This window comes from Ictidomys tridecemlineatus, chromosome 1, assembly GCF_052094955.1.
Source record: "Ictidomys tridecemlineatus isolate mIctTri1 chromosome 1, mIctTri1.hap1, whole genome shotgun sequence".
Lineage (NCBI taxonomy): Eukaryota > Metazoa > Chordata > Mammalia > Rodentia > Sciuridae > Ictidomys > Ictidomys tridecemlineatus.
Window position 1 is genome coordinate 151904008 of NC_135477.1, and position 26940 is coordinate 151930947.

Sequence of the window (26940 nt, forward strand, 5' to 3'; positions counted from 1 at the left end):
TATGGAGTAGTACTGGAGTATGTACCTCAAGGGCTATTGTAATAATTTGGAAAAAGCATTGAGCAGGTTGTTCCAGGTAACTAAATTTCTACCCACTCTTAAAATTCATGGGCCTGGCCAGGCATTGTAGCAATCCCTAGTACCACAGGGGAAAAAAAAAAAAAAGGAATCAACCATGGAAGGAAGAGGAGGGGAGGGGAGCTAGGGATAGACTCAGATTAGGGGGAATAGAAACCAGAGCAAAGGACCCCAGGAGAGGGCATTAGAAGGCAAGAGTCTCTGTGGCCTTCCAAACTCAATTCTAAAATTATTTGAATGCCACTCAGATAAAACACTTAATTTTAGTCTTAAATTCAACAAATGCTTTATTGTTTTAATCATTACAACAAATATTCTTGTTGTTCAAATATTGTCAATACATCAAAGGTCACAGGTGGTCAAATATTGTAAGGATTCCGTTCATTGGCCTTGATTTGACATCTTTGGGCAAAGGGGAAGATAAAATGAGAGAGTGGGTTTTGAAGGTTTTCCTATGGATCAAGGTGATTGGAATCACCCTAATTCTTAGGTGCTACAAGCTGGTTATAGCTCACTTTTGGAGTAGATCTTTTTTTGTGTCCCCAGGATCCTTTGTCAAAGCCAAATCCAGAGACTCTTGGATGCTCTTTGCTGCCCTGAGCCCTGATTTAATAGCTGTGTCAATCCAGCCATGGGGCAGGGCTGTGTGTTCACCAGCAAAGTGGACCCGCCCTTCTGGATGGCTGAGCTCCTGTGCGTAGTCCACATATTGGTAGGGAGTGAAGGAGGTGTATGCTCCCATGGAATAGGGGTCTTGGCTCCAGTGCTTGACCATGGAATAGGGGCACAGGGCCCGGAGCTGTTCTTTGGGGTGGTCATGGACAGCAGCTAGGTCATCCAAGATGACATCTACCACCTGGGCATCGTCCATGGCAGCAAAGAACATGGAATCATCACTCACAGTATAGGAAGCCAGGATGACACCTGTGCCATTGGGGAAGGTGTGACTGGGATAGTAGATAAAGCGGGCGGGGCGGTCAGTGCAAGACTTGCCACCGAATATGCCTTCTTGCTCCCAGAAACGCTGTGTGCAGGCCAGGATCACTTTGGTGGCGCTGGTGTAGTGGACTGAACGTAATGAATTCTCCTTGTTGAGAGAGAGGGGTGGCCGAAAACGGAGGAGCCGGGCAGCCTTGCCAGTGGTGGCCACCACCACAAAATCGGCAGTCAGACGTGACCTGGGCTGCAGAGGGTCAGTTGTTCTGAAAGTGACATGGACATGGTCTCTAGATATCTCTACTTCCTCTGCTGGTGAGTGAAACAAGACTGTCCCAGGCAAGAGGGCACCATGAAGGGCCTGCGGGAGTTGGTCAAAGCCTCCGACGATTTCATGGAACCTGAGAATGAGCAAGCAAAGGAGGAAAGAGAAACAGGTAGTTGGACAAGGCATGCAGAGGACGGGTGATTTGGACTGGACAGAGGCTGAGTTCCCTAATGGACTGTACCACTCATGTGTTGGGGAGATTTAACAGTTAGCAAAAGGATTAACAGCAGGCAGAATGTCAGCTTTAGGGAATTAGAGAAAAGTGTTGCTTTGCATTGATCAATCAGAAAAATGTAACCCTCTGAGCCTCTATAGCCCCTTATTCTTTGTTACTTTCCTCTGGTCCCCTTGGTGGTCATCTTCATGGAAGATGCCTGGTCTCGTGGCTGACAAAGACCCAGGATTCTTACGTATGGATTCAACCCCTTCCATGATGTCCTTACAGAGTGCAGCACAGGGTAGCCTTAAAGATTGCAGCCTAAACACCACCAAGAACCTTCATTTGACCTTGATCTGTCTTCAGACTTCCTCACCTTCCTCTCTCCCCCTATGGCAGCCGTTGGCTTGAATTTAAATTGATTAATTCTGAATAAAAATGCTGAGGAGAAGTGGGAGAATGCAGGTAGGGAAAGAAGAGGTCTGTAATCCATCAGGGCTCTCCCAGGCTTAGTTCTCTGGCAAATGTCAGAACCTGTTTCGTCTGAAATGGGTCACAGAACCCCAAGTGAGAGTAAGTCTCAGTTCATTTGATCTTCATTAGCTACAGATCACATAGCCAGTTACCCAGGGTGACTAGGGTTTGAATTTGGCAGCCCTGATTATCTTTCAGGTCTGAGAGATAGCAAGTTACTCTTGCATGAACCTCTAAAGTAGGACTGAGGTCATGCTCTTTGTCACAGAAGAAGAGGTAAGGGCCAGAGTAAAGCAGATCTATTGGCTCCTAAGAGCCCCTTAGCTAGAGGTTCTCAAAGTGGGCTCCCAAGTCAGATAGCAATGTCACTGGAATATGTCAGAAATGCATGTTCTTGGGTCTCAGCGAAGGTCCATTGACTTTGGAAGTGATGCCCATGTTGAAGAAGCACCCTCCCCCTGGTGGTTCTGAGGGGCATTGCCTCAGAACCTGCCTCCCCTCCTGTCACTCTCACTTTTCTTGGAGTTATCACCTGATTTGTCTTGTCCTTCCTTCTACCCCTGTCCTCACTAGTAACTGGCCACTCCGTGCCCATTCTCTCCCCCTATTTCCCACCGAGATTCCTGAGAGAAGATGATCAGGTCACGCAGAGTTTCTATGAAGGACTCGTAGTAGCCAGAGTCTGTGTTCAGCAGGTCCCCGATCATCTGCACTGCCCCACGACTCAGGTCCCCCACCTTGATCAGGTACTCCTGGGATCACGTTCAGGGAAAGAAGGCAACCAGGTCAGAATGTTCAGGGAGCCGACATGAGAGCCATTGCCTCCCACCTGGGGGTAATGAGGAACAGAACTGGACAGGGTGGAATGACAGAAGTGCACTCAGCTGGATCCCAGGTGCCTGGTTTTCACACAGGGCTCTGAGGACAATGCTCCAAATGGTCTCCAAGTCCTAATAACAGGGACAAATAGCTAACGTTTGGTATGGATTTTAACCTACAGACCCTCTTCCAAGCCCTTTACTTGTATAATCCTCTTATATAATCCAAAGAAGCCCTATTTTACAGATGGGAAAGCTGAGGTCCAGTCTTCATGTCCATCTGTAACTGTATGGGGCCCAGACTGGCCTCTCTGATCTACCCCAAACACCAAGCCAGGAGGAAGGTGAATACCAAGTATTGCTTCTCATCCTGCCCTGACCCTCTACTCCTACCCATTACCTGGCTGTCCTGGCCCCTGCACCAGAAAGTGACTATGAGGTTCTACTTCTAGTATATCCATTGGCCTGTGAATGTGCCCTGTGGTTTGCCCCTGCTCCTTTCTCCCAGGCAAGTCCTGGACATGACAAATCTGGCTGGAAAAGTTTCACCAATCAGGGTGGCTGATCAGATATCACAGGACTTTGACCCACCCAATTTCTGAAGCACCCAGTTCAGAAAGGCAAACTGCCACCTCTATTGGAGCAGTCGGCCATGAATGGTTAGGATCTCCTCATAACCATTCAGCTTCCTCCTCAGCTGTCCAAATTTATGCCCCCCCTTGCCCACTTTGCTCCCATCTCAGGAACAACCACTGGAGGCCAACTGTCCTCCCCTAGCCAATCACAGGTGCTCCCTTTCCAGCTAACTGCCTCCAGCTTCTCCATGCCAATAGCCTCCGATTGAGGTACATCTGAAACCTTCCCCTTGTGGCTGTGTGTGTGTGTGTGTGTGTGTGTGTGTGTGTGTGTGTGTGGTGTGAGGATTAAACCCAGGGCCTAGCACACGTCAGACAAGTGTTCTTCCTCTGAGCTATTCCTCCAGCCCCAGTCATCTCTTTTTGCACTATAGCCATGAGTACATCAATGTTGGACCACATATAGGACAGTGGTCCCAAGAAAGTATATAGCCTTGTGACATTGTAGCCATCTTTGTGTAACTAAGCATTATGATTTTTACTGAACTATGTCATCATCTAAGGATGCACTTCTGCGACGTTATCCCCCTCATTAAGCAACACATAACTGTATGAGGGCTTTCCCATACCTCTACCTGCCTTTGACTCTCTGCAAAAATGCAAGTGATGGTGGCAAGTTCCTTGAAATAGCATGCTCTGACTTGCTATATCTTTGACCTTTGACTGCTGTCCTTGGGGTGGTCTTTTTTTTAAATTTTCTTTCTTCCCTCCCTTCCTACCTTTCTCTCTACTCTCTCCTGTCCTAATGGAGCTTACATTCAAGTAAAGGAGAGAGATTATACAAAAAGATAAACAAGTAAGGTGCAGTGTATTAAGTACTAGGGTGGGTCGTCCCACTGGGTTGGTTTCTGGGTAGCTGTGACAGGGTGGTGCATGGTTAGCCGTGGTTAGAGGGGAGCCTCAGGACTGACCTTGGTGGAGAAGGAGTCATACTTCTCCAGAATCTGGCTGCAGCTACTGTTCTTCAGCTCCTCCACCAGCTTGGCATGGAAGAAGGAGGAGGGGAGGACACTTCACACCTGTGAAGGTCAGTTCCACACACACCCTAGACCCTGCTCCCACATACCCCCATGTTCCACGCTTGGCACTTGCTTCCACTCATCCTGGGTGTGTCTTTATATTAGTCCTGAATGCAATACTAAGTCCTACAGCTGGACTGGGGCGCTTGAGGGTGGAAACGTTATCCCCTGTCTTGGACATATTCTGAGGTGTATAAATCTGGAGCCAGGCTCCCTGTCTGCCTTGGAGCCCCCAGAATTGGGGAAGTCTATCTCCTCGTCCTTGTCTGAGGACATTCCTGCAGGCCTATGGGGCCACTGTGAATGGTGTGGACGCCTAAGGGCTTGGTCCCACTGAGCCGTTGAGTGACACTGGATGAGGTCCAAGAGCTGCGGATTGTATGCTGAGCTTAGCAGGATATCACTCCAGCAAAGGCAGGGCATCTGGACAGAGGCCTCCTGTGGAAGCTATGTCCCAGAGCTCAGCTGTCACACTGAGGTCCTTTTGGGTCACAGGTCAGGAAAGCAAAAGGCACTGTCAGTGCTGAGTAAACATTGTTCAGTTAGAAGAAGGCATGCAGGTATTCCAGACAGGGCCCATCACTGATTTTCCTTCTTGACCACATATCAATAATGATGACAATTATAATTCAATTATAATTCAAGATTGGCCATATGCCTTGCAAAGTTCTTATCACTTTATATGCATCTTCTCACTTAATCTTCACAACCAGGCTGAGAGAGACTGGCTCTAGCAGTATGATTGTTTTATAGAAGTTGGAACAGAGAGATGGCAAGCATCTTGTCCAGGGTCACACAGTACATTCAAATAGAGTCCAGCTTGTAGGTCTCTCTCTGCCTTAAACCTAGATCTGCCATGATGATCTCAAAGGCAGCTAGCTTTGCACATATCTGTACATGTGAAGACCTTTGGGATCTGAAAATGCAAAATGAATGCTGAGATGGGAGGTCATGGGAGGGAGGCAAGGTTGACAGACCAAGCTAGTGGAGCCCTCCTGCACATGGGCCTGGGGTCCACAGAGAGAAACTTTAGGAAGTTTGCACAAGATGTTTTTGAAGAAGGTGATGGCCTGCATGGAGGTCACTGATTCCTACTTGGCTTACCTTTCTCAATGCTTCATGAAAGAGCTGGTCACCTGTCTTCCCCACCTAATCTGCTTTGACTGAGTACTCTAGCAGGCTGGGGTCAGCCTGCACAATCCCTGTGCGCTGCCGTACTCCATTGATCAGCACCCAGGTCTGGTTGTTGGAGGGGAAATACTCCTTGAGGGTCAGCCCCAATTTCCTGATAAACTCATGACAGAGCCTGTGGAGTGAGTCAGAGACTGATCCAGGATGAGAAAGCAACCAGTCTTCCCTGCTTCCTGTGCTCACGTCCTGCCCCTACTGGATTCCCTGGGGCCCTCTCTAACCCCCCTCTACAGAAGGAACACTGGCTACTTAGCACTGAGTTGCTATGCCAAGCTATGGCTATGTGACCAAGAGGAAACCCTCTTTGCTGGCTGAGATATCTCTCACTTTGTTCAAGACTTGAAGCCTTCAGACTTTTAGGTGTGGCCCCTCCAGGTCCAGGAGATACTATGAAGATGTGTAGAGGGAGTGTCCTCTGGATTTATCCTCCCTGGAGGCTGTGTGTATCATGAGTCTTCCAGTCTGCATTCTTCTAATTCCTGCTCAACCACTCCTTTAGGATGGCCCTCCTGAAGTGGGCTCCCACAAGACACCACTTTCTCCCACAAGCATGTTCATATTTCTATCATTAGCAGGCCTCACAGACTGCCTTTTGACTTTCCCAGGTGTTCTCCTATCCCAATTATCTTTTGTGATCCTCAACAGGTACAGCTATGTCTGTTCTCTATATTAGAACATTGATGCTGGGAGAGGTTTCGAGGTAGCTGTGGAGCTATGAAATGAGTTGGCATAGGTCCTGTCCTTGTTGCTAGCAGCCCATATCCTGGTCTTCCCCATCCACCCCCACTTCTCTCAATCATACCTGTGGTTGATGGGGATCCTCATGGCACCCAACTCTATGTACAACTGTGTTCCAGGAACTCTATGGGTCTCAATTCTGCCACCTACATGCCCTGAAGCCTCCAGGACAGTCACCTAGAAAAATAAGTATTTATAGAACTCAACTAGGCTAGCCGTGTCCCCGCCATACAACCCCCGTCTTCCTCCCTCCAGCTAGGCCCAGATTTGCCTCTTTCTGAAGTCTCTCTCTGTCATAGAGACAGACCAATTGCTCTCCTACCCCTTCCATCCCAGCGTAGAGTCCTAGACTTAGTCTTTGGCTCCAGTTCCACTGGGCTATCTACCACCTGCAGCCACCTCCCTGCTCAGAGTCCAGGATCCCTGTGAGGTACTCTCCCAAGCACCCTTGTGTACCTGGTGGCCAGCATCCTGCAAAATCTTGGCAGCTGTGAGTCCAGCCATGCCTGCCCCAATCACCACTATCCGTTTCTTTTCAGCTGTCTGCCCCAGCCCGTGTTGAGCCAGCTGTAGTAGTTCTTCATACTGGGGGTCTTCAAAGCATTTGACAAGGTCGTCATGGAAGCCCTGGGTACTCATGCCCAGCACAGACAGAAGGGCCAGAGCCAGAAAGCCTGGGAACATACTTGGGGAGATGGCGGTCAGGCAAATAGCTGGGGACCAAGGAAGTCAGCCTTAATCCTTGATCAGTGGAGGATCATGTCACTGAACCTGTAATGCAACATCTTGGGAATTCCTGTTTCTTTCCTCCCTACCAGAGTGTGCATTAGCCGTGGACCCTCCCATTCTTGCTTTCCATGGGGAGATCCATTCAGGGAGAGACACAGGCTGCGAATCTGTCCCCGAGGACCTGCCATCACCTCAGCCAGCTGGACTTCCATGTAGGAGGCCAAGCCCTCCGCTGACTAGAAGACAGGTGAGATAGCTCTACCCTTCACGTTGGGTTTCCCTATCTCCCCCTTGGGGTTGATAAAATGTTTGTTACAATGGGAAGACCTTAATTCACTGCACCTATGGAAGGATGGGGTAAGGATGGAGAGTCTGAAGACATTGTTTAATAAACTTACATTCTCTGAGGTGTGCATGGTAGGCTACCAGCTTTCCAAGACCCAGAGGAACATCCTGGGGTTATCTCTTAGAGATGACCAAGGATTATTGAGGTTAAAGAATTTTCTAGACCTAGCCTCCATTTCCACACTTGTCTTCCATTATATTCTGGCTCTGTTCAGAGAGATGTGCCATAACTTCCCCCTAGGGTCCTATAAAAGGTGTAAGTCTTGTGATTATTTTGTTCCTATTTTCAAAACTATTTATCTGTGCTCTGGGCTGAATTGCATATTCCCAAAATTCATATGTTGAAGCCTTAATCTCTAGTACTTCATAATAGTGACTCTATTTATAGATAGAAGCCCTTAACAGTTGATTAAAGTAAAAGGAGGCTGTTAGGATAGATCCTATTTATGATGTCTTTATAAGAAGAGGAAATTTGGGCATAGAAAGAGACACCAGGGATGTGTACACAGAGGAAATAACTTGTGGGGGCACAATGAGATGATAGTTATCAGGAAGCCAAAGAGAGGCCTTAAATCAAACCTGCCGACATCTTGATCTGGGACAGCCAGACAACAGACCATGAGAAAATAAATTTCTCTTATTTAAGCAACTCAGTCTGTGGTATTTTATTATGGCAACCTGAGCTGACTAATATAGTCTATTTTTCTTCTCCCCTCTGTGTGGAGAAGAAAAGATGATTGGTTCTTACCCAACTCTCTCAGGACAGATAGCCACAGACCTTGGAAGAAAATTTGTATTCATTTTTCTTCTTAAAATTTTTTTGGTGCTAGGTATCAAAGCCAGGGCCTTGCAAATGCTAGGCAAGTGCTCTATCAACTGAACTATATCCCCACCCACATTTGCTTTTCATGTAAATCCACACAAGGAGTGTGTGAATGTCCCCTGGTCTTCAATCTCAGGATTTTTATTTAATTTGGGCTACCCTTCTTTCTTGGTTTGTCATAGGATTGGTATTCACATTACAGAAAATAAAGGCACAGAGGGACCCATCATTTGTCTCCTTCTGGGTATAATTTCTCACTCTCCCATTTCATTTAAATCATCACCATTAAGTTTGTGTGGTCCTGCTGATTCTTGCATGGAGTATGTTAGATAATTGTTAACCTCTTGTCTTCTCCATCTTGAAACAGAAATCAATCCCTACTGAACAGAGCGTGCCTCCTGAGAAGCACCTAACGTATTTGTGGAATATAGGGATGGTAGAAAAACTAGTGGATGGAAAGATGGGGCACAAATAAATGAGTGCATGGATGGACAGTTGGATAGACAGAGGGTAGGATGTGTGCACAGAGAGGCTTTGGGCCTCCAGCCTCTGTATTTCATCACAGATTCCAGCTGGTGGGCAGTGCCCATCCTGGACTTGTGCTCTCTAGTTCTTGAGACCACCATTTAAAAAATATTTATTTTTGGTTCTTTTCAATTATATATCCACTTTGCTATGATTATGCAAGCATGGAGTATATGTTACTCTAGTTAGAATCTCAGTCTTAAGGATGTACATGGTGGTGAGATTCACTGTGTTGTTTTCACACATGTACGCGGGAAAACTGTGTCAGATTCATTCCACTGTCTACTTTGCTCATCTCTCCTCCCTTCCCTCAATTCCTCTTTGTCTACCGCTCTTCTAGTCTTCCCCTCACTCTTCCTTCTATTGTGGGTTAGGGTCCACCTATCAGAGAAAACATTCCCCCCTTTTTTCGGGGGGGGGATCCTTCCATCCACCTTTCCCCTGTCTCTGGCTGAGGACTTCACCTGCTTCTCCAGCTTCCTTCTGTGAACCTGTGTGTTTGGCTTTCTCATTCCTTTTACTCTGTCCACACACATGCACACCCTTCAGAATTCAGCCTCTCTCTGCCCTCAGGAATCCTACATCTTTTCTTTCTTCAAGGAATGGGAATAGGGTTTATTCCTTGTCTCTTTCTTTGAAAAGAGAGTAGAATCTGACTCATTCTGAAATCCCAAGTTTTGGTATTTTTTCCCCCCAGTCCCTTGGGATGTTTATAATTATTCATTACTTGCTTATCTGTGGTACTTATTGATTGAATACAGGGCCTTTCACATGGTAGGCCGGTGCTGTACCACTGAGTTACATACCTAGTCTTCCAAAAACATTTTTATTGTTATTATTTACTAATTAATTTATTTCATGGTACTGAGGATTGAACCCAGGACCTCACATATGCTTTGCAAGGACTCTGCCATTGAACTATATTCCTAACCCTTCCAAATTAAAAAAAAATTAATTTTTTTATTTTGCCAAGTTGCCCAGGCTGGCCTCTAATTTAGAATCCTGTAGCCTCAGCTTCCTGAATAGCTGGTATTACTGGCATGTGCCACATACAGTCTATTTTATTTTTTGATTAATATATATTGATTTTACATATTCATAGGATTCAGTGTGATGATTCACACACATGCATACATGCACTGATCATTCCAATGGCATCTCTGTATGACTTGAAAATGGCACTTGAAATTGTCAGCAATTCCATTCTTTAAGGAAACCATAGATTCATGGCTGGACCTTCTAGGAAACACAAATGCTTTGGGGTGTTTTCTCAGAGGTGGCGGGGGGAGTTTCCATGGAGAAAGCCCCCTCTTCTATCAGTTGTCTTGCCCTGTAGAGTCAGCTCTGTAGAGTCAGCTCATTAGGGCAGAGGGCTCCTCCCTGGCCATAGAGAACAGAACAGAGTATCTTTGCTTGAGGAGCTATCAAAACAATCCAGAATAGTCTTGATCTCACACAGAAGAAACCAGACCCAGAAATCCATGGAGACACACAGGCATTTACTATTTGCAAAGAGAAAACAACACCAGACCCACAGCCCTAGCGCCCCTCCACATGCCTGCTGAGCGAATCAACAACCTGCCTTAAAGAATTGCTGTGTTCTGTTTTGGAGGTGGGGGGACTACTAAGCAGCCCAGATGCCTGCTCTGAGGGTTAAAAATCAGATATTTCCTGTCTACTCTAAATAGAAGCTGTGCACGATTATTACATGTCAATTAAAAAGAAAAAAAACATGCATAATTTCTGATTTTTTTGTCCCCTATTGGTTTGGAAAGCAGGATCACCAGAGCAGGTTAATGGGAGATAAGAAAGGAAGACTGGGAGGAAGAGGGATGGCCCAGAATCCTGGCCTTGTGGGCTCCCTCTGGGTACTCACAGAAGCTCAGCATGGTTCTTAGTTCCCCAGGATCTGGAGCTGGATCAGGTCCTGATAGGGCTCTGAGGATTGTCTGAAAGATGTGAACAGAGTTAGAGATATATTTATGGCCTGTTCCTGCCTCTCAACTTCTTAGTTCCTACCCTTAAGTGACAACACCCACTGGAAGCCTGCCAGGGAGGAGGCCCTGGACAAGAGAGGCTTGGGTCCTGGGGGAAGTAGGCACAATCTAGTGCTCTTCTTATCTCCACTTACCAGATCTGCCCACCTTGCCTCCCACTACTCTGTCAAGTGGCCCTTACTCTGTCAGTTTCCTTGGCTAGAAATCCTAAGGTAGGTTTGAGTCCTCCTTTCCCGAGTCTCTGTGTCCAGGGTTTCCAGCTTCCTTAAGCTCTGCCTTCCCAGGGCTCTTACCATAATACCCATTCTTTGCTTAGGTTCCCTCTTCCACCTAGCTTGTGGGGTTCTCTCCCTCTGCCCCTTCACAGTCACTGCAACTGGGCCCTTCTTTGCCTTGGCCACTGCTAGAGTGATAGTTGTAAATAAAAATCAGGTTTGGCAGCTCCCTCTCTCCCTCTCTTTTTAATATTTTTTGTAGTGGGGATTGAACACAGGGCCACATGCATGCTAAAGCAAGAACTCTACCACTGAGCTACCCCCCTCAACCCCAAACTTGCTCCTGGAAACCTTTGATACTTTTATTTATTCTGCTGGCTAAAGAAGAACCTATCAAAGAACTTGTTACTTTAGCGAGGACACCTATTGGAGTGCTGGGTAGGCAGTGGTGCTTCAGTGAATACTCTCTCAATGAACACATAAAGGAGGTGTGAGGTTCGGTACCCAGCACTGTGGCCAGCAGGGACTCTGGTTTCCAAACTGACAACCTCCAGAAGACAGCCTATCCCATCCTCTTCTCCCACATTTATCTCTTCATAAACTTGTCTTCTTGGCCAACCCCTCACGGTGCATCAGGATGTTTACAACAGAGATTTCTCTACCTGGAGCTTAATTAGTCCTATGCTTTCTGCTTCCAAGTGCATTTTATCCCCACCCACCCAACTTCCAGGACTCCGGTCTTTTTTCCTTGTAGCCTTTAGGAAACTGTCACTTTCCTCCTTTACCATGCCCTTTGCAGAGTGGTGAGGGTTTGGGCTGTCAGAGGTGTGGCAAGGGCATGCAGAAACTGGAACAGTCTGGGTTGGAGAGAAGGGGTAGGGCTTGAGCTGGTAGAAAGTGGAGGTGGGTGAGGGGGGAGTAAATGTGTTAAGGTATAAGCACTAGCTGCTGTCAGTCTTGCTGTCTGTCCTCTGAATCCCAGGGCTGTGAAGGAGTTCCTTAAGCTTGGCCGTACTCAGCAATGAGCTAGCAAAGCTATTCAGCTGGAATGCTGGCATCCAGTTTTAGGCCTTTCTAATTCCTTCTAGAAGTGCTCCAACTCTATCACCTCTGTTATGCACAGTAACCAGACTGGACAGATCCTCAATGTGCTGGGTATATTTAGAGACAGGCGTAGCACCAGCCAACAAGTAGGTCAGCCCTATCACCTCTTAAGCAGACAGTACTTGTTGGGAGTCTCCCTGAGAACTCCCAGGCCTTTCAAACATGGCGGTGGGCAAATCGCCAGTGGGCGGCTAGAACTCCCTGGACCTTTCAGATAAGGAGCCCCTAATGCAACATGGCAGCGGACAAGTTGCCAGTTGTTTTGAAAACCTTCTAATTGGCCCTCCTGTCTTCCTTACTCGTGGCCAGTTCATGCCCCCCCATGAATCTTATGCAGGGCAGACGTGCGTGCACCGTAAGTGATGACCTGACCTTTACTATGATTGGCCCCGGGAGCTTCCTGGTTTAAGATAACTGACTCTCACTTTCTATATAAGCTAGCAGCAGTTTGCAATAAAGTGATTCATCTTTTGTTGAGGGCCATAGCTGAGTTGGGATGACGCATGGCATTTTTGCCAGAAGTAGTGGTTGAGAGGTGACGCCAGCAAGCCATTAAGATGATGACTTTTGTGTTCTCGCGGAGTTCCTGTTGAGTTCCGGTAGAGCTCTTGTGGTGATTCCTGAAGAGTTCTCATTGGTTGGGGAAGTGCCGGAGGAGGGATTTCCGGTTGGTGGTTGCTGGAGGAGCCCCATGGCATTTGGGAGAGTGCCCGGGGAGCGTGTGTGGAGTGTGCTGTTGGAATTCAGGCAATAAAGTTTCCTGTTTGTAGATACAAGTGCTTTGTGGCGGCTCCGTGATTTGTGCCCAGCCAGACTGCAGCAATCTTTGTCACTGCTATCTGTGTGTGTGCATTTTAATCTCTGAGATGAACCTTGGCCTTTCATTGGTGCCGAGATCCGGGAGGGGAAATTCCTCATTCTGAGGACCCCCTCTTTCAAGGTTTGCTGTCCTCATTCACCTTTTTGAGCACTGCTACATTCCACCCAACACTGGCCCTCCAATAGGTAACTCCTTCTGATCAACAACCAGTGAGTCCCCCTCCCCATCTTTGGGAATCCATCTCCAAACAGCTATATGCAAAGGCTTTAGCTGTGAATGTCCAGCAAGGCCCTTGATGCCTAGTTTGGAGGAGAGAACACACCCCACCACAACTTTCACAGTTACGGTGGACTCTCTGGATGCCCATTTCATGGTTGATGAGCTATAAGGGACAGAAGAATAGGCACTCTCTGACTCTGTTTATCTTCTTCTCCTCTCCTGGAAAAACCCTGGTGTCAGGTGGCCTGTGACTCCTGGCCTTCAAAAGGTCTTGCTGGTTGGGCTATTAGGTGACGACTCATTTGCCCTCCCAGCCCTGGCTGTCCCGAGTCTCTTTGGTTGACTTCTCCTTTCGAGGACACCTGTAGGAAACTCAACCAAATTCTGTTCCAGTCCAGGCCATTCACCTCTTCTCTTCCTGCCGAGAGTCATCATGGGAGCCTTTTCTTCCCTCCCTGCTGATTCCCCTCTCAAATGCCTCCTGGCTAACCTGAATTGGTTGTCCTTCACTCCTGACTTCAAACCCAAACTCCTCATCAAATTCAGTACATAGAATTGGCCATATTACCAATTAGAGGGGTCTCTAGATCCTCAAATTCTATGTGACCTTTTTAACTTCTGCAAGTGCTCAAAAGGGTGGAAGGAGATTCCTCTATGTGGAGATATTTTCCTTCCTTCCCTTCCACCCTGAACTATGCTTCTCCAATAGATCCTCACCCTCAGCCTTCTGCTCCAGACTCTCTGCTGTCACTCCCACCTCAGCAATCTGATTTCTCCTCTCCAATTACTAGATCAAAAACACAAACCTCCGCCATTTCTCAGACCATTGCCCCCTTGCTGAGGTAGCAGGTATTGAGGTACCCCTCTACCCATTCACTCCTCTCTTCTCCTGTCAGTGCCCACACCGGGTCCCACCAGGTCCTCTTACCAGCTAACCTAAAGCTCAAAGCAGATGAGGAGAGCCCTCAGACCCCTATTCAAGATCTGGTGAAAATGATGCTTTGTCATCACTGAAAACAGGTTATTAAGAATTTAATGCCCCTCACAGGCTTTTTGGGATACTCACTTCCATCTTCCCCTCTGCTCTACTTGTTCTACTTCTCAATTTTTCATTGCTAGGGAAAATCCCCAACCCATTTCCCATTATTCTTTTACATTTCTTCTTCCTCATTCTCAGATCCACCAGAGATGCTCTCAGACCCGCCTTCCCATCTTCCCCCTCCCTACCCAGGCCCACAGAAAAGTCTTAACTGACCTTCTCCAGAAGTCTTCACCATGGCTGATTTTAGGACTTTCAGCAAAAGAATCCCTATAAAAGAGTTCAGTGTAGATAAACTTTCTCTTTTCGTGTTGCCTTGTTCTACTTGGCCACTGGCTGGAAAAATCAGCACTCCTAAAGCTAGACACCCCCTTATTAGTTTTTCACAAAATATGTGAACAAGGCCTCTGGCCTTGAACTGGGCTTCACAGAGATGGTTACATTTCTAAGATAAGGAAGTTACCAACTGGGCTCCATGGGAACAGCTGGCAGGGGGAGGAAAGAAAGGGAAGAAAAAGCTCTCCCCCTCTCTGGTGTCCTTGAAAAGTTAACTTGCTCAGAACAGAAAAAAACAAAACAAAACAAAACAAAACTGCTTTTTGTGAACTTCTGCAGACTGTGAACTTCTGAGCCCCTCCCCTTACATGCTGGATGCAAAATTCAGAAACTACCTAACCTTGAGGTTCAGGGATTAATTGATTACAATAGAAGCAGTGCCCTCGGAATCCGGTTGCAACCAAATAGGACTGTTTCCTTATCTACGTTGTTATCTTAAGTGCCTTGTCTGTCCCTACAACAGTATAATTCCATGTACTTAAACATTGTTTATGTTTTCATGAAATAGTCAGCAGATGTGATTAATTGTGTACTGCAAAACACAAAAGTACTTTGCTACTTTTCTACAAAAGGTTAAAAGCTTTCAGCCTTTCTTTAATTCATGTTTAGATGTGATATTATATTGTATTGCCTAGTATTCATGTGAACTTGAGCAACAATTTATTTAATCTTTGTAAAATGATATTTAAAAAGTGAAGATCAGCTTCAGAACTATAGCACTTAAGATTTATGAAGAGCCCTGCCTTACCTGAGATAAAGCTGTGCCTCCCATCTTACTACATGTAAGAATGACTCCAAAGTAGGCCACACTTTGAAAGGGTAAAGTTTCTAAGCTGGAAAGCTTGAATGTAAAAGATCAGGTATTATTAAGTTCCTCTGTTACACCCAGATTCCTGAGATAGTTAAAACAACGCCCTACTGGCAATTTAGCCTAGGGCCCTGTGCAGTTCTTCACAGGGCCCGAACCAATCAGTTTGAATGTGTACCCCGCTTAGGAATGACCAATCACCCCTGCCCGAGCTGTTCCCGCCAATGAATTTGCCAATCACGTCTCAGAGTTGTTGTTCAATTTCCCTGCGCCTCATGATGATTTGTTCTGATGTATGCAAAGCCCACCGCCCTCTCCAAAAAGTGTACTTAAGCTCTGCTTGACCTTTGCTCTGGGCTCTGGGCTGCTCTCCCTTCTTGAGTGGGCACAGAGTCCCAGCGCACTGGAATGGATCCCCAATAAATCCCCTTTTGCCAATTGCATGGAGTAAGTCTCTTGTGTGGTTTCTCCCTCCGACGTTCTGCCGGACCCCCCTTACAACTTCAGGTAAAGCCCAGTACTCTTAATTTAAAGTGAAACTGACTTTGCTGGATGTTTATGATCAAGATTTAAAGTTAAATTAAAATGGCCAAGAAAACCAATATTTGGCTCTTGTCCTTTGAGTCAATCTGAATACAGAGAACAGGGAACTTCTCTAAAGAGCTTTGCAACTCTGGGCCACATAACCTCCTGATCAGGGAGATTAATGAGACTACTGGAGAATGAAAAGCCAATCCGTGCATTTGCTGTGAATAGGAGGGTCACCAGAGAAGAGAGACATCCCTGATGCTTCCAAGGGAAGCCACATGGTCAAGCAAGACCTGGACCCATCCTAGCGCAAATGGCACCAACAGAACTAAGAAGCTGCTCTCAAGTTCCCCCACCAGCAACCCCTATGGGAACTTGGCTGATTCTTAACAATAGATAGAAACAAAGTCAATTTTGACCAGCTTGATCTTAAACACCTACCAAACACAGTTAAGCCAAAAAGTCATTCCTAGGAGTAATGAAAGACAAAAACAGCTAGAAAAGAGGAGACAGCAACTAGCCAACAGTCTCCATGGGGAATGTTCAGTCAAGTATGGCCTTGGCTCCTCCCCCTCGCAGGACCCCTATTAGTCCTCTTTATGTTTCTCCTAATAGGACCACTAATAGGATCACATCTGTTAAACTGCCTACAGAAGTTCCTGCAGGATCAGATATATAGATTCACCAACCAGTCAGTTAATCGACTACTTCTTTAAGACTACCAGCCCTGGTGCCCAAGATGGAGACCTATGACTCATGACCAACTCCTCTAGCTCCAGAGACTCTGTGCCCATCTATAACCCTCTCTGACCCCTTTTTCCAGTTTTCACAACTCCTCTTTCACTTCATAGGAATGAGAACTACTCTCCAGCAGGTCCACTCTGCTTATTCTGTCTGCTCTACAGCATCCCCACAAGGAAGCATCAAACCTAAATTCCCCACACCTCAGATGAGGAGCCACTAGCCAGGCAAAGACTGGTAGATCAACTTCACTCTTGTGCCTAGGCACAAAAAGCTTTGCTACCTACTTACTTTGGTTGATATTTTTTCAGGTTGGATAGAAGCCTTCCCTACATCCAGGGAAACTGCTGACACTGTTGCCTCCATTCTCATTGAGCGGATCATTCGCAGGTTCGAACTTACCGCCTCCGTCCAGTCAGACAACAGCCTGGCCTTCAGTACTCAGGTTGTTCAACTAGTCTCCAAAGGCCTCAACATCACTTGGAAGCTCCACATCTCCTACCAACCCCAATCCTTGGGTAAAGTTGAAAGGCCTAACGGCATTCTCAAGGATTATCTCACTAAACTTGCTATTGAATTTAGGCCCAATCTCCTGCTGTTGGACCTCACCTGAATTCAGGAAGCCCCAAGGGCCCCCTCAGGCCTTAGCCCCTTTGAGCAACTCTATGGGAGCCCTTTCTTAACCACCCAAAGCTTTTCAATCACTTCTCCTCCCCCTGTGTCCTACCTGTCCTGTCTCACACTTCTACACAAACTCCTAAGGGAACACGCAGACTGGTGCCTTCCTGCGCCATTCATTGCCTCAATCCCAACACAACCAAGCAACAAGCAGAACTTATAGCTGCCTCAAGAGCATGTGAACTAGCTAGAGGGAAAAAGCTTTCTCTATATACCAATGAAAGGTCAAGGTTCGTCGTCGGAGATTAAAATGCACACACACAGATAGCAGTGACAAAGATGAAGCACTTTATTACAAACTGCTGCTAGCTTATATAGAAAGTGAGAGTCAGTTATCTTAAACCAGGAAGCTCCTGGGGCCAATCATAGTAAAGGTCAGGTCATCACTTATGATGCACCCACGTCCACCCTGCATAAGATTCATAGGGGGCACAAACTGGCCACGAGTAAGGAAGACAGGAGGGCCAGTTAGAAGGTTTTCAAAACAACTTGTTATCTGCCCATTGGCAACTTGCCCACCACCATGTTGCATTAGGGGCTCCTTATCTAAAAGGCCCAGGGAATTCTAGCTGCCCACTAGCAATTTGCCCACCGCCATGTTTGAAAGGCCTGGGAGTTCTCAGGGAGACTCCCAACAGTACTCTGCTCATCTCCAAAGATCCCTGGGCATAATGTTGAACAAAAGACACCAGACAAATGACACCTACTTGTTACTCTCCTTACGTGATGTTTAAACACAGGAAGAACTAACCAGTGGGGATAAAAGTGATAACAGGGTTTATCTTTTGGAAGCATTTCCTGGAATGGAGCATAGCAGAACTTTCTGAGAGTAATGGAAATCATTTTACCTGAGCGGTTGTCACTCTCAAGTGTTTCACCAATTAAGATGTCTGTGTTGTACTCAATGTAAATTACTCCTGTATAAAAATTCAAAACCATAAAAAGGCACCCCCCATGCTAAATTGTTTTTTTTTTCTAGGTTAAAAAACCAAAAAATGAAGGAGAGAGATAAGAGTGGAGGAGATAGGAGATAAATACAATAACTATATAGTATGTCAGATGGTGGAAAGCATTCTGGAAAAAGTAAAGTGGGCAGGGAGGTGGGCAAGACGGTGGAGCCCAGAGCAAAAGGGGGAGCCAGAGGCCAAGGAGCCAGAGGCTGCTGGGGATTTGGCCTCACATCTGTTGAGAGCCTTCTTGGGCTATGCCTTGCCTGCCTTGCTTCTATGAACTGATTAAGGCCTGAGAAGCCCTAAGCACTGATAGGTGGAATTCTAAGTAAAACATGGTTAAACTCCTGTAGATGAAAGTCTACAAAGTTCTTTTTTAGTTTATTTATTTATTTAAAAAAATTCAATATTAAATTGCTGGGGAAACCCCATTCTCTTTGCAGGGGGTGTTTTTTGTGGCCAGGGCCTGGGATGGGAGTTTGACCCCACTCTTGCTATTCCAGCTCTGATTATTTTACTCACCCCACATCTCACACACCCGGAAGCAGGTCCTCTTATTACTGTTGTTTCTTGATGAGGAAAATAAGACTTACAGGAATGGGGAACTTGCTAAGATGGCCCAAATCACATCACAAGTGTGTGTCAGAAATGAGACACACATGAGCTTCCTTTTGGCTCTTCCTGGCTTCTGAGGATGTGTCAAACACTGGGAGTGGGGTGGGATGGTGGGGACTCTGGCAAGGCCACAGAACCAGAAGAAATAATTCAAACATCTTGTTCAATCTCTGGTGCTGAAGTTGCAACACAGCCTGATGCACAAGCACACATTAAGGCTCAGTGAGCAGGTCAGCTTTCAAGGGTGGGCTGCCGGGATGGAGCTGCCTCAGGAACTTCTGGCTGCAAGGTAGGCACCCCCCAAGGGAGGTGGGAAATGGCTGCTACAAGTGTGTCCTGAGGACCTGTGTTTTGACTGGAAGGCACTAGCTATGTATGCTAGTGCTGCTGGCTCTCCCAGTCACTGGTGTGTTGGTGGTGGTGAGTCTGTCCACTCGGGGCCTGGCCCAGTCAAGCCTCTGTTCTTCTGATCCACTCAGAGTCTGGAGAAAGGCTGGATGTAGAAGTGTTGTCCAAGGGAGGGCCTGACCAGACCACTGGCATGTGGCTGGGAGCCTGTCCTGGGGGACCCTATCCTAGGAGTCCTGTTTTGGAAAATCTTATCCTGGTGGCCTTGTCCTAGGAGATCCTGTTCTGGGAGCCTGTCCTAGGGGGCAAGTCTAGGAGAGATTGTCCTGAGGGAGCCTGTTTTGGGAGCCTGCCCAAGGAGGCTTGTCTTAGGGCAGCCTGATTTGTTTGTCCTCTGAGGGGAGGCAAAAGAGCTTGGAGAAGGGAATTCTCTTGGGGACTCTGGTAGGGACTCTGATCTCCCCAAAGTCATCCCCATGGGTGAATCTGTTTATTGTAGGAGAACTGGTGGAGGTGGGAAGAGAATGGGAGTAGGAGAGGAAGGATGCAGGAGCAGGAAGGAGCAGGGTACTGAGTCCGTAAAGGGGAAGACCTCAAGCAAGTTCCCTGCCTGGCAGCCCTTTGAGGACCTGCCATTAGTCCCCAGCTTGCCTTCCTCTTTGTGTACCTTGTCTGTCTCCTCCACAGCCATTCTTTGGGGTAGATGAGAATCACCGAGAGCCCTGTCTTCTCAAGTTCCCCTACATCATATACAGAAAAAGATATTGTCACTAATCCTTGCCCTGGCTCCTTCCTTTTGGCACTGCTGCCCTGCCCTGCCCTCCACAGAGGTATCAAGAGTGTAAAGTGAGGCCCAACAGGGGGACTATGAGGGTCATGGGGCCTCAAGCACACAGCCAATGCCTTTGCCTCTCCACTTGAGGACTCTACCCATTTTCTACTGCAAGAACAGTAGGGGACCTCAAAAAACTTAATGGAGGTGGGAGTGGGGGTGAAGCATGCAGAGCAGGAAGAAGGAAGAGAGAACAGGGACCCAGGAGAACAGATTGCTACCCATAAAACTTAGTGGGGCAGACACAACTTACACTCCAGACCACACCTCCTCCCCACACACATATATCCTTCTTCTCTGGGCTACTCTAGGACCATCTTACCTTTATGAGAAGATGAAATGACAAGAGGCAGAGAGAAGGGACCCTCCTTGGATCACAGAAGTGGGGGCTTACTCCACCCCAATCCTCATGCCATCCTTTCTCACTGGCACCCTGTCTGATTCCTCACCAAGAAAACAGCTCTATGGATGATGTGGCCAATGGGGGTCCTGCTCCAGGTGGAGAAGGACCTCAGGCACACATACCTCCTTCTGGGAAGGCAGGACAATTAGAGGAAAGGTCACTAGAGGAAAGAAAAGAGTCTCTGCATGTTTATCCTAAAAGTTTGTGCTGTGACAAAATATAGGGATCAAGATACCTGGGAGCTTGCCTGGGGCCTGTAGCACCCATGTCTACAAAGCCAGGGCTTGAGCCAAGTCATGGGTGTCTGGGAGGGTAGGTGGAGTCAGAGTCCTGGATAAGGACTTTCCTGTTGTGCTCCTCATAATCAATCTACGGTCTGGATCTTCATGCAGTTGAGTTTCCTGATCTCTCACCTGATTTCCAGATCTTTGCTGACAGGTCCCACCAGTGAAGTTTGCAGAAGAGAAAGGAAGGGGGTGGGATTTAGATTGTGCTGTTAATCCAAACCAAATGCCAGTGCCTCTGTGCCAGACATCCAGTAAGATGTTCTCATCCTGATGCAATTGTTGGCCTGTTGCAAGAGAGTGGACCAATCTTTGGCTCATCAGGATCAGACAGCTTGGGCCTGAGTAGGTGTGTACCCATGCTCAGTTTCTATCTCCCACCTTCTCTGTGACTCAGCTACTGGGCGCTGTTTCCCAGCATCCTAATGGAAGTGGACCTGAGTGACCGGGTATGGTCTCATACATGTCTTCTCTCTGCACCTTTAAATCTGGTCTTCCTTCTTTCTAGAGCTATACATGGAGAGAAAGTTCTAGCATGACCAGAAGTCTTTAGGTGTCCTCTGGGAGGATAAGAGAGCACACTAGAGGTTCTGCTGCTGTTAGTGGTGCTCATAGCAACAGCCTGCTCTGCCTTGGCCATGTGTCTCCTGGCTGCTGTCTTCCTTCTGGAGGTCTTTCTTTTCTACCCTTTCATCCCATCTGTCCATCTGGGACATAGTATTGTTCTCTAGTGGTGGGTGGGGTGTTGGCAGCAGTGACTTTTTGTTCCTCAACATTTTTATTTATTTTATTAAAATACACACACACACAAATTTTCTTTTTTGGTACTAGGATGAAAGGCTGGTTCAACATATGAAAGTCAATAAATTTAACACAGCAGATAAATAGACTTAAAGATAAGAACCACATGATTATCTCAACACACGCAGAGAAAGCATTTGACAAAATACAGTATGCATTCATGTTTAAAATCTTAAAAAATCTAGGGAGAGAAGAAACATAACTCAACATCATAAAAGCTACATATAACAAACCCAAGGCCAACATTATTCTAAATGGAAAAAAATGGAAGCATTCTCTCTAAAAACAGGAACAAAACGGGATGCCCCCTTTCACCACTTGTATTCAACATGGTCCTTGAAACCCTAGCCAGAGAAGTTATGCAAAAGAAAGAAATTAAAGGGACACAAATAGGAAAAGAAGAGCTAAAGTATCTCTATTTGCCTATGACATGATCATATATTTAGAAGTCTCAAAAAACTCCACCAGAAAACTTTTAGCGCTCATGAACGAATTCAGCAAAGTAGCAAGATATAAAATTAATGCCCATAAATAATTGTGTTCCTATACACCAATGATAAATCAGCCAAAAATTAGGAAAACTATCCCATTCACAATAGCCTCAAAAGTAAAATAGTTGGGAATCAGTCTAACAAAAGAGGTGAAATATCTCTATAAGGAAAACTACTAAACGCTAAAGAAAGAAATTGAAGAAGATCTTAGAAGATGGAAAGATCTCCCATGTCCTTAAATAGGCAGAATTAATATTATCAAAATGGCCATAATATCAAAAGTGCTATGCAGATTTAATGCAATTCCTATTAAAATCCTAATGACATTATTTATAGAAATAGAAAAAGCAGTCATGAAATTCATTTGGAAAAATAAGAGGCCCAGAGTAGCCAGAGCAATCCTTAGCAAGAAAAGTGAAGCTGGAGGCATCACAATACCAGACTTAAATTATACTACAGAGAAATAATAACAAAAACATCATGGTATTGGAACCAAAACAGACATGTAGACCAATGGAACAGAATATAAGACACAAAGACAAACCCACATAAATACAGTTATCCCATACTAGACAAAAGTGTCAAAAATATACATTGGATAGCCTCTTTAATAAATGGGAAAACTGGAAATTCCTTTGTAGCAGAATGATCTCTCTCATCCTCCAAAAAACTGAAAGTAGATCAAAGCTATTAGACCATAAACCCTGAGTCTACCAGAAAAAAAAAAAGTAGGCCCAACACTCTATCATGTTAGCTTAGGAACCAAGTTCCTCAATAAGACTCCTAAAGTACAAGAAGTAAAATCTACAATCATTAAATGGGATGGTATCAAACTAAAAAGCTTCTTCACAGCAAAGGAAACAATCAAGAATGTGAAGAAGGAGCCTACAGAATGGGAGAAAATCTTTGCCACCTGCACTTCAGATACAGCATTAATCTCCAGGAAATGAAAAAAAAACTCAGAAAACTTAACCCAAAACCCCCCAAATAACCTAAATAATAAATGGGCAAAGGAACTGAACAGGTACTTCACAGAAGAAGAAATATGAATGACCATCAAATATATTAAAAATGTTCAATGTCTCTTACAATCAGAGAAATGCAAATTAAAACTACACAGAGATATATGATCTCATTTCATTCAAAATGGCAACAATAAAGAATACAAGTAACAATAAGTATTGGTGACCATGTGGAGAAAACTGTACACTCATACATTGCTGGAGGGACTACAAATTGATACAACCACTTTGGAAACAGTATGGAGATTCTTCCCCTGGCTTCTCAGAGGCCCCAGAGCCCTCTGCATGGGCTCCTTTTGGAGATAACATCAGTATATGCTTCCCTGTCTGGACAGGTGCTGGGAGGAGAGGAATAAGAAGTAAGAGATAACAGAGTGACTCACACTCCTCAGGATTATTATAAAGATAATAATTTTTCCATCTTGGCATTTAGTCTTTTCACCTGGCCTCAGATACCTTCCTCTGGAACAGGTTAAAGGACTGATTAACAAAGGGAATGCAAAAAAGTTCTCATCCTTTGTCGCGACCCCCCTTGCCCGCAAGGAAGACGCGACTCAGGAATCTTCTTTCAGCAGTTTATTCAGGCCCTTGATATTCTTCTAATAATTCTTCTACTCCTACTTCTACTAAACTTCGGATGCCCCTCCCAGCCTTAATAAAGCACCGCGAACCCCAATGCAAAGCTGCCACGTGTACCCTTCTCACAGGGTGCTAGAAAATGACACGCCAACTTTCTCTGATAAGGAGCTGGGAACACGCCAACTCTCTTTGATATGGAGTTGTCCTTCACAGACCACAACGGAGCCAGCGCCATCATGTAATGGCGACCACAGTCCGCAGGAACGGCTCACCACAATCCTTGGGTTTGGTGTGCTGGAAACAGAATTGAAGGAGGTTGTGCCCTCTTTTCTGGACTTACTCCCTCCTTCCCTTCCTCACTCCTTCATTACAGTTAAGCAAATCCTCAACAAAATGCCAGCCCCTTGGGCTATTTTAGATTTCATTTAAAATGAGGTTCAACTGAAGAACAGAAGGAATGGAGAAGAAAATGTACCCTGTCTACTTCCCAGACTTGGAGACACAGGGTCAATTAGTGTTTATCAAATGATTAAAAAGAAAAAGATGAAATTCCTGCCCTCAAGTGGTCCCTATTAGCTTACATTAAATAGGTGTTTGGAATGATCTTGAACATTCAATTGATCCCTCATTCACACTCACTCCTTCTGTTACTTAGAAATACACCTGCGTCCCAGTGGAGCCATCAAAGCCCTGAGGTAATCAAAGTAGACAAAGATGGTGGCTTTGTGGACTTACAGTGTGAATGAAGACCAAACAAGAGTAAAGAACCTGTTATCCGTTGGATGGTAACTTTGCCAAGTAGAAAAATAAAAAAAGGTAGGAAACAGGGAGCACTGGGTTGTTGCAATTTTAGGTGGAGTGGAAATTTGGAGGGGCGTGGCGGAGGGGTGCGGGTATGTGGTAGAGATGTGCAAGTGGTAGAGACGTGAATGTGGTGAAGGCATGTATGGTGGAGGTGTGTTGTGGATGCCATCCTGGTATTATTCCTCCTCAGGCATGTAGCTGCCTCATGGCAGCAGCTGTCCTCAATTCTTTGTCACCGACAGTGGGTAGGGGCTGTCTGCCCCCTTGGGACCAGAATAAAGTTTAAGCCTCAAGGCTGCTATAGGGATCATTTTCAAATAGATCAAAGTTCCAATCTCCTGGTTTCCCTCCACTCCTACCCACGTTGCTTCCTTGTTCAATCAGAGGAAAAGTTCTGGGCCTACTGTGTCCTCCAAGCCCCAACTTGGCTCTGCTCTTGTTCTTCGATTCTGCTTCAATCACACTGGCCTCCTGCAGAGGAGGTACAGGAATGCACCACCGCACCTGGCTTTATTTATTTTTTATTAGTATTTTTTAACCTTGTTTTGAATCTTTTTTGGTTTTTTCCTTATTTCTCAATTTTAAAATTTTTCTTTCTTTTCATCTTCTATTTCTCTTTGAGATTTTTTTCTTTTACTTTTTTCATTGCTATTTTTTTTCTTCTACTTTTTTCTTTGCTCTGGCTGTTCTCTGTTTCCTAAAATGGTCTTCCCACCAGCCCTCACCTCCTAAACCCTTTGCTCAAGTGTTGCCTTCTCACTTATCTTACTCTTACCTCTGGTCTGCTTTATTTCTTCTGCAGTACTGTCACCTTTTACTCATGAGTGGTATGTGTCACAGCAAAGCAGGGAGCTGAAACTCCAAACCTCAGTTCTTGTGTTCCTATGAAAGAAGATTTAAAGTCAGACACCAAAAGCCATGCAAGAGGACTTTATTAAGTAGAAGTAAGGTGAAAGTTAAGTAAAAATGAAGTGAGGCTCAAGCAAAAAGCATTCTCAAGAGAGAGAGAGTAGGCCTCTCCGAGAAGAGAAAGACAAAAGAGACAACATTGTCTCTTAATTTTTTACTGTTTGGTGTTTACCAGCAACCTTCACCAATCAGGTGTTCAATTCCTCCTTCCCATGGGGCAGTGGAGTTTTTGACAGTAGTTGGTCCTCTCCAGAACTGTCTTGGTGGCCAATCTTTTTAGGGAGGCTTCATTTACAAGTCAATCCCATGCAAATGTGGGCACTGGGTCAGTAGCTGGTCAGAATTTCCTTAGTGCACTTGCGCTACCAAAGAAGCCTTCCTTTCCAGAGAAATGAAGCCAAAATATAGCCATAATTTCTGGCTTCACACTAATCTCCACGAACTCTGTCAAGAGTTAGTTCCATTAATCCTTTTCTCTTGATGAGTTTTCCAAATAGCATCTTTATTTTTGTTTATTTTCTACAGGTTAACTGCCACCATTTGCTTTCTTTTCCACTTTGAAAGTAATTTAAAGAAGATACTAAAGTAATTTAAAGAACACTTTTGACCTTGCTATGCATTTCACTGCTCATTATTACCTACTTTGTAACAGTAAGGAGAAAAAGGAGGCAAATCATAGATAGGGAAAGTTTGACTAAACTGGGATATAGGTTAAGCCTTGGAGAGAACTGAAAGAAAGACACTTGAGGACTCTACCCACTTTCTACTGCAAGAACAGTAGGGGACCTCAAAAAACTTAATGGAGGTGGGAGTGGGGGTGAAGCATGCAGGGCATGCTTCATGAAGGAAGAGAGAACAGGGACCCAGGAGAACAGATTGCTACCCATAAAACATAGTGGGGCAGACTCAACTTACACTTCCAGACCACACCTCCTCCCCACACACATACACCCTTCTTCTCTGGGCTACTCTAGGACCATCTTACCTTTATGAGAAGATGAAATGACAAGAGGCAGAGAGAAGGGACCCTCCTTGGATCACAGAAGTGGGGGCTTACTCCACCCCAATCCTCATGCCATCCTTTCTCACTGGCACCCTGTCTGATTCCTCACCAAGAAAACAGCTCTATGGATGATGTGGCCAATGGGGGTCCTGCTCCAGGTGGAGAAGGACCTCAGGCACACATACCTCCTTCTGGGAAGGCAGGACAATTAGAGGAAAGGTCACTAGAGGAAAGAAAAGAGTCTCTGCATGTTTATCCTAAAAGTTTGTGCTGTGACAAAATATACGGATCAAGATAACCTGGGAGCTTGCCTGGGGCCTGTAGCACCCATATCTACAAAGCCAGGGCTTGAGCCAAGTCATGGGTGTCTGGGAGGGTAGGTGGAGTCAGAGTCCTGGATAAGGACTTTCCTGTTGTGCTCCTCATAATCAATCTACGGTCTGGATCTTCATGCAGTTGAGTTTCCTGATCTCTCACCTGATTTCCAGATCTTTGCTGACAGGTCTCACCATAGAATACTCAGTTATTGAACAAAAGCACTGTTTTAGTGGGGAAATTATCTTCTTAGGCATTGAGATGGGTGATAGGGTTGAAGGATCTGGTCTGCATGTTTTGGGA

The 26940-nt window shown here is 45.7% G+C and overlaps 1 protein-coding gene across 1 annotated transcript; it reads right to left on the reverse strand.

Annotated features, from left to right (window-relative positions):
- Positions 1–339: 339 nt before the first annotated feature.
- LOC120885622 (L-amino-acid oxidase-like) lies at positions 340–14772 on the reverse strand. Its single transcript, XM_078049687.1, is given in 9 exon segments — positions 340–612; positions 614–1415; positions 2589–2725; positions 4338–4406; positions 5550–5751; positions 6439–6551; positions 6831–7087; positions 10673–10745; positions 14407–14772. Coding segments are annotated over 8 exon segments (1623 nt in total). The 5' UTR covers positions 10686–10745; positions 14407–14772; the 3' UTR covers positions 340–582.
- Positions 14773–26940: the final 12168 nt, after the last annotated feature.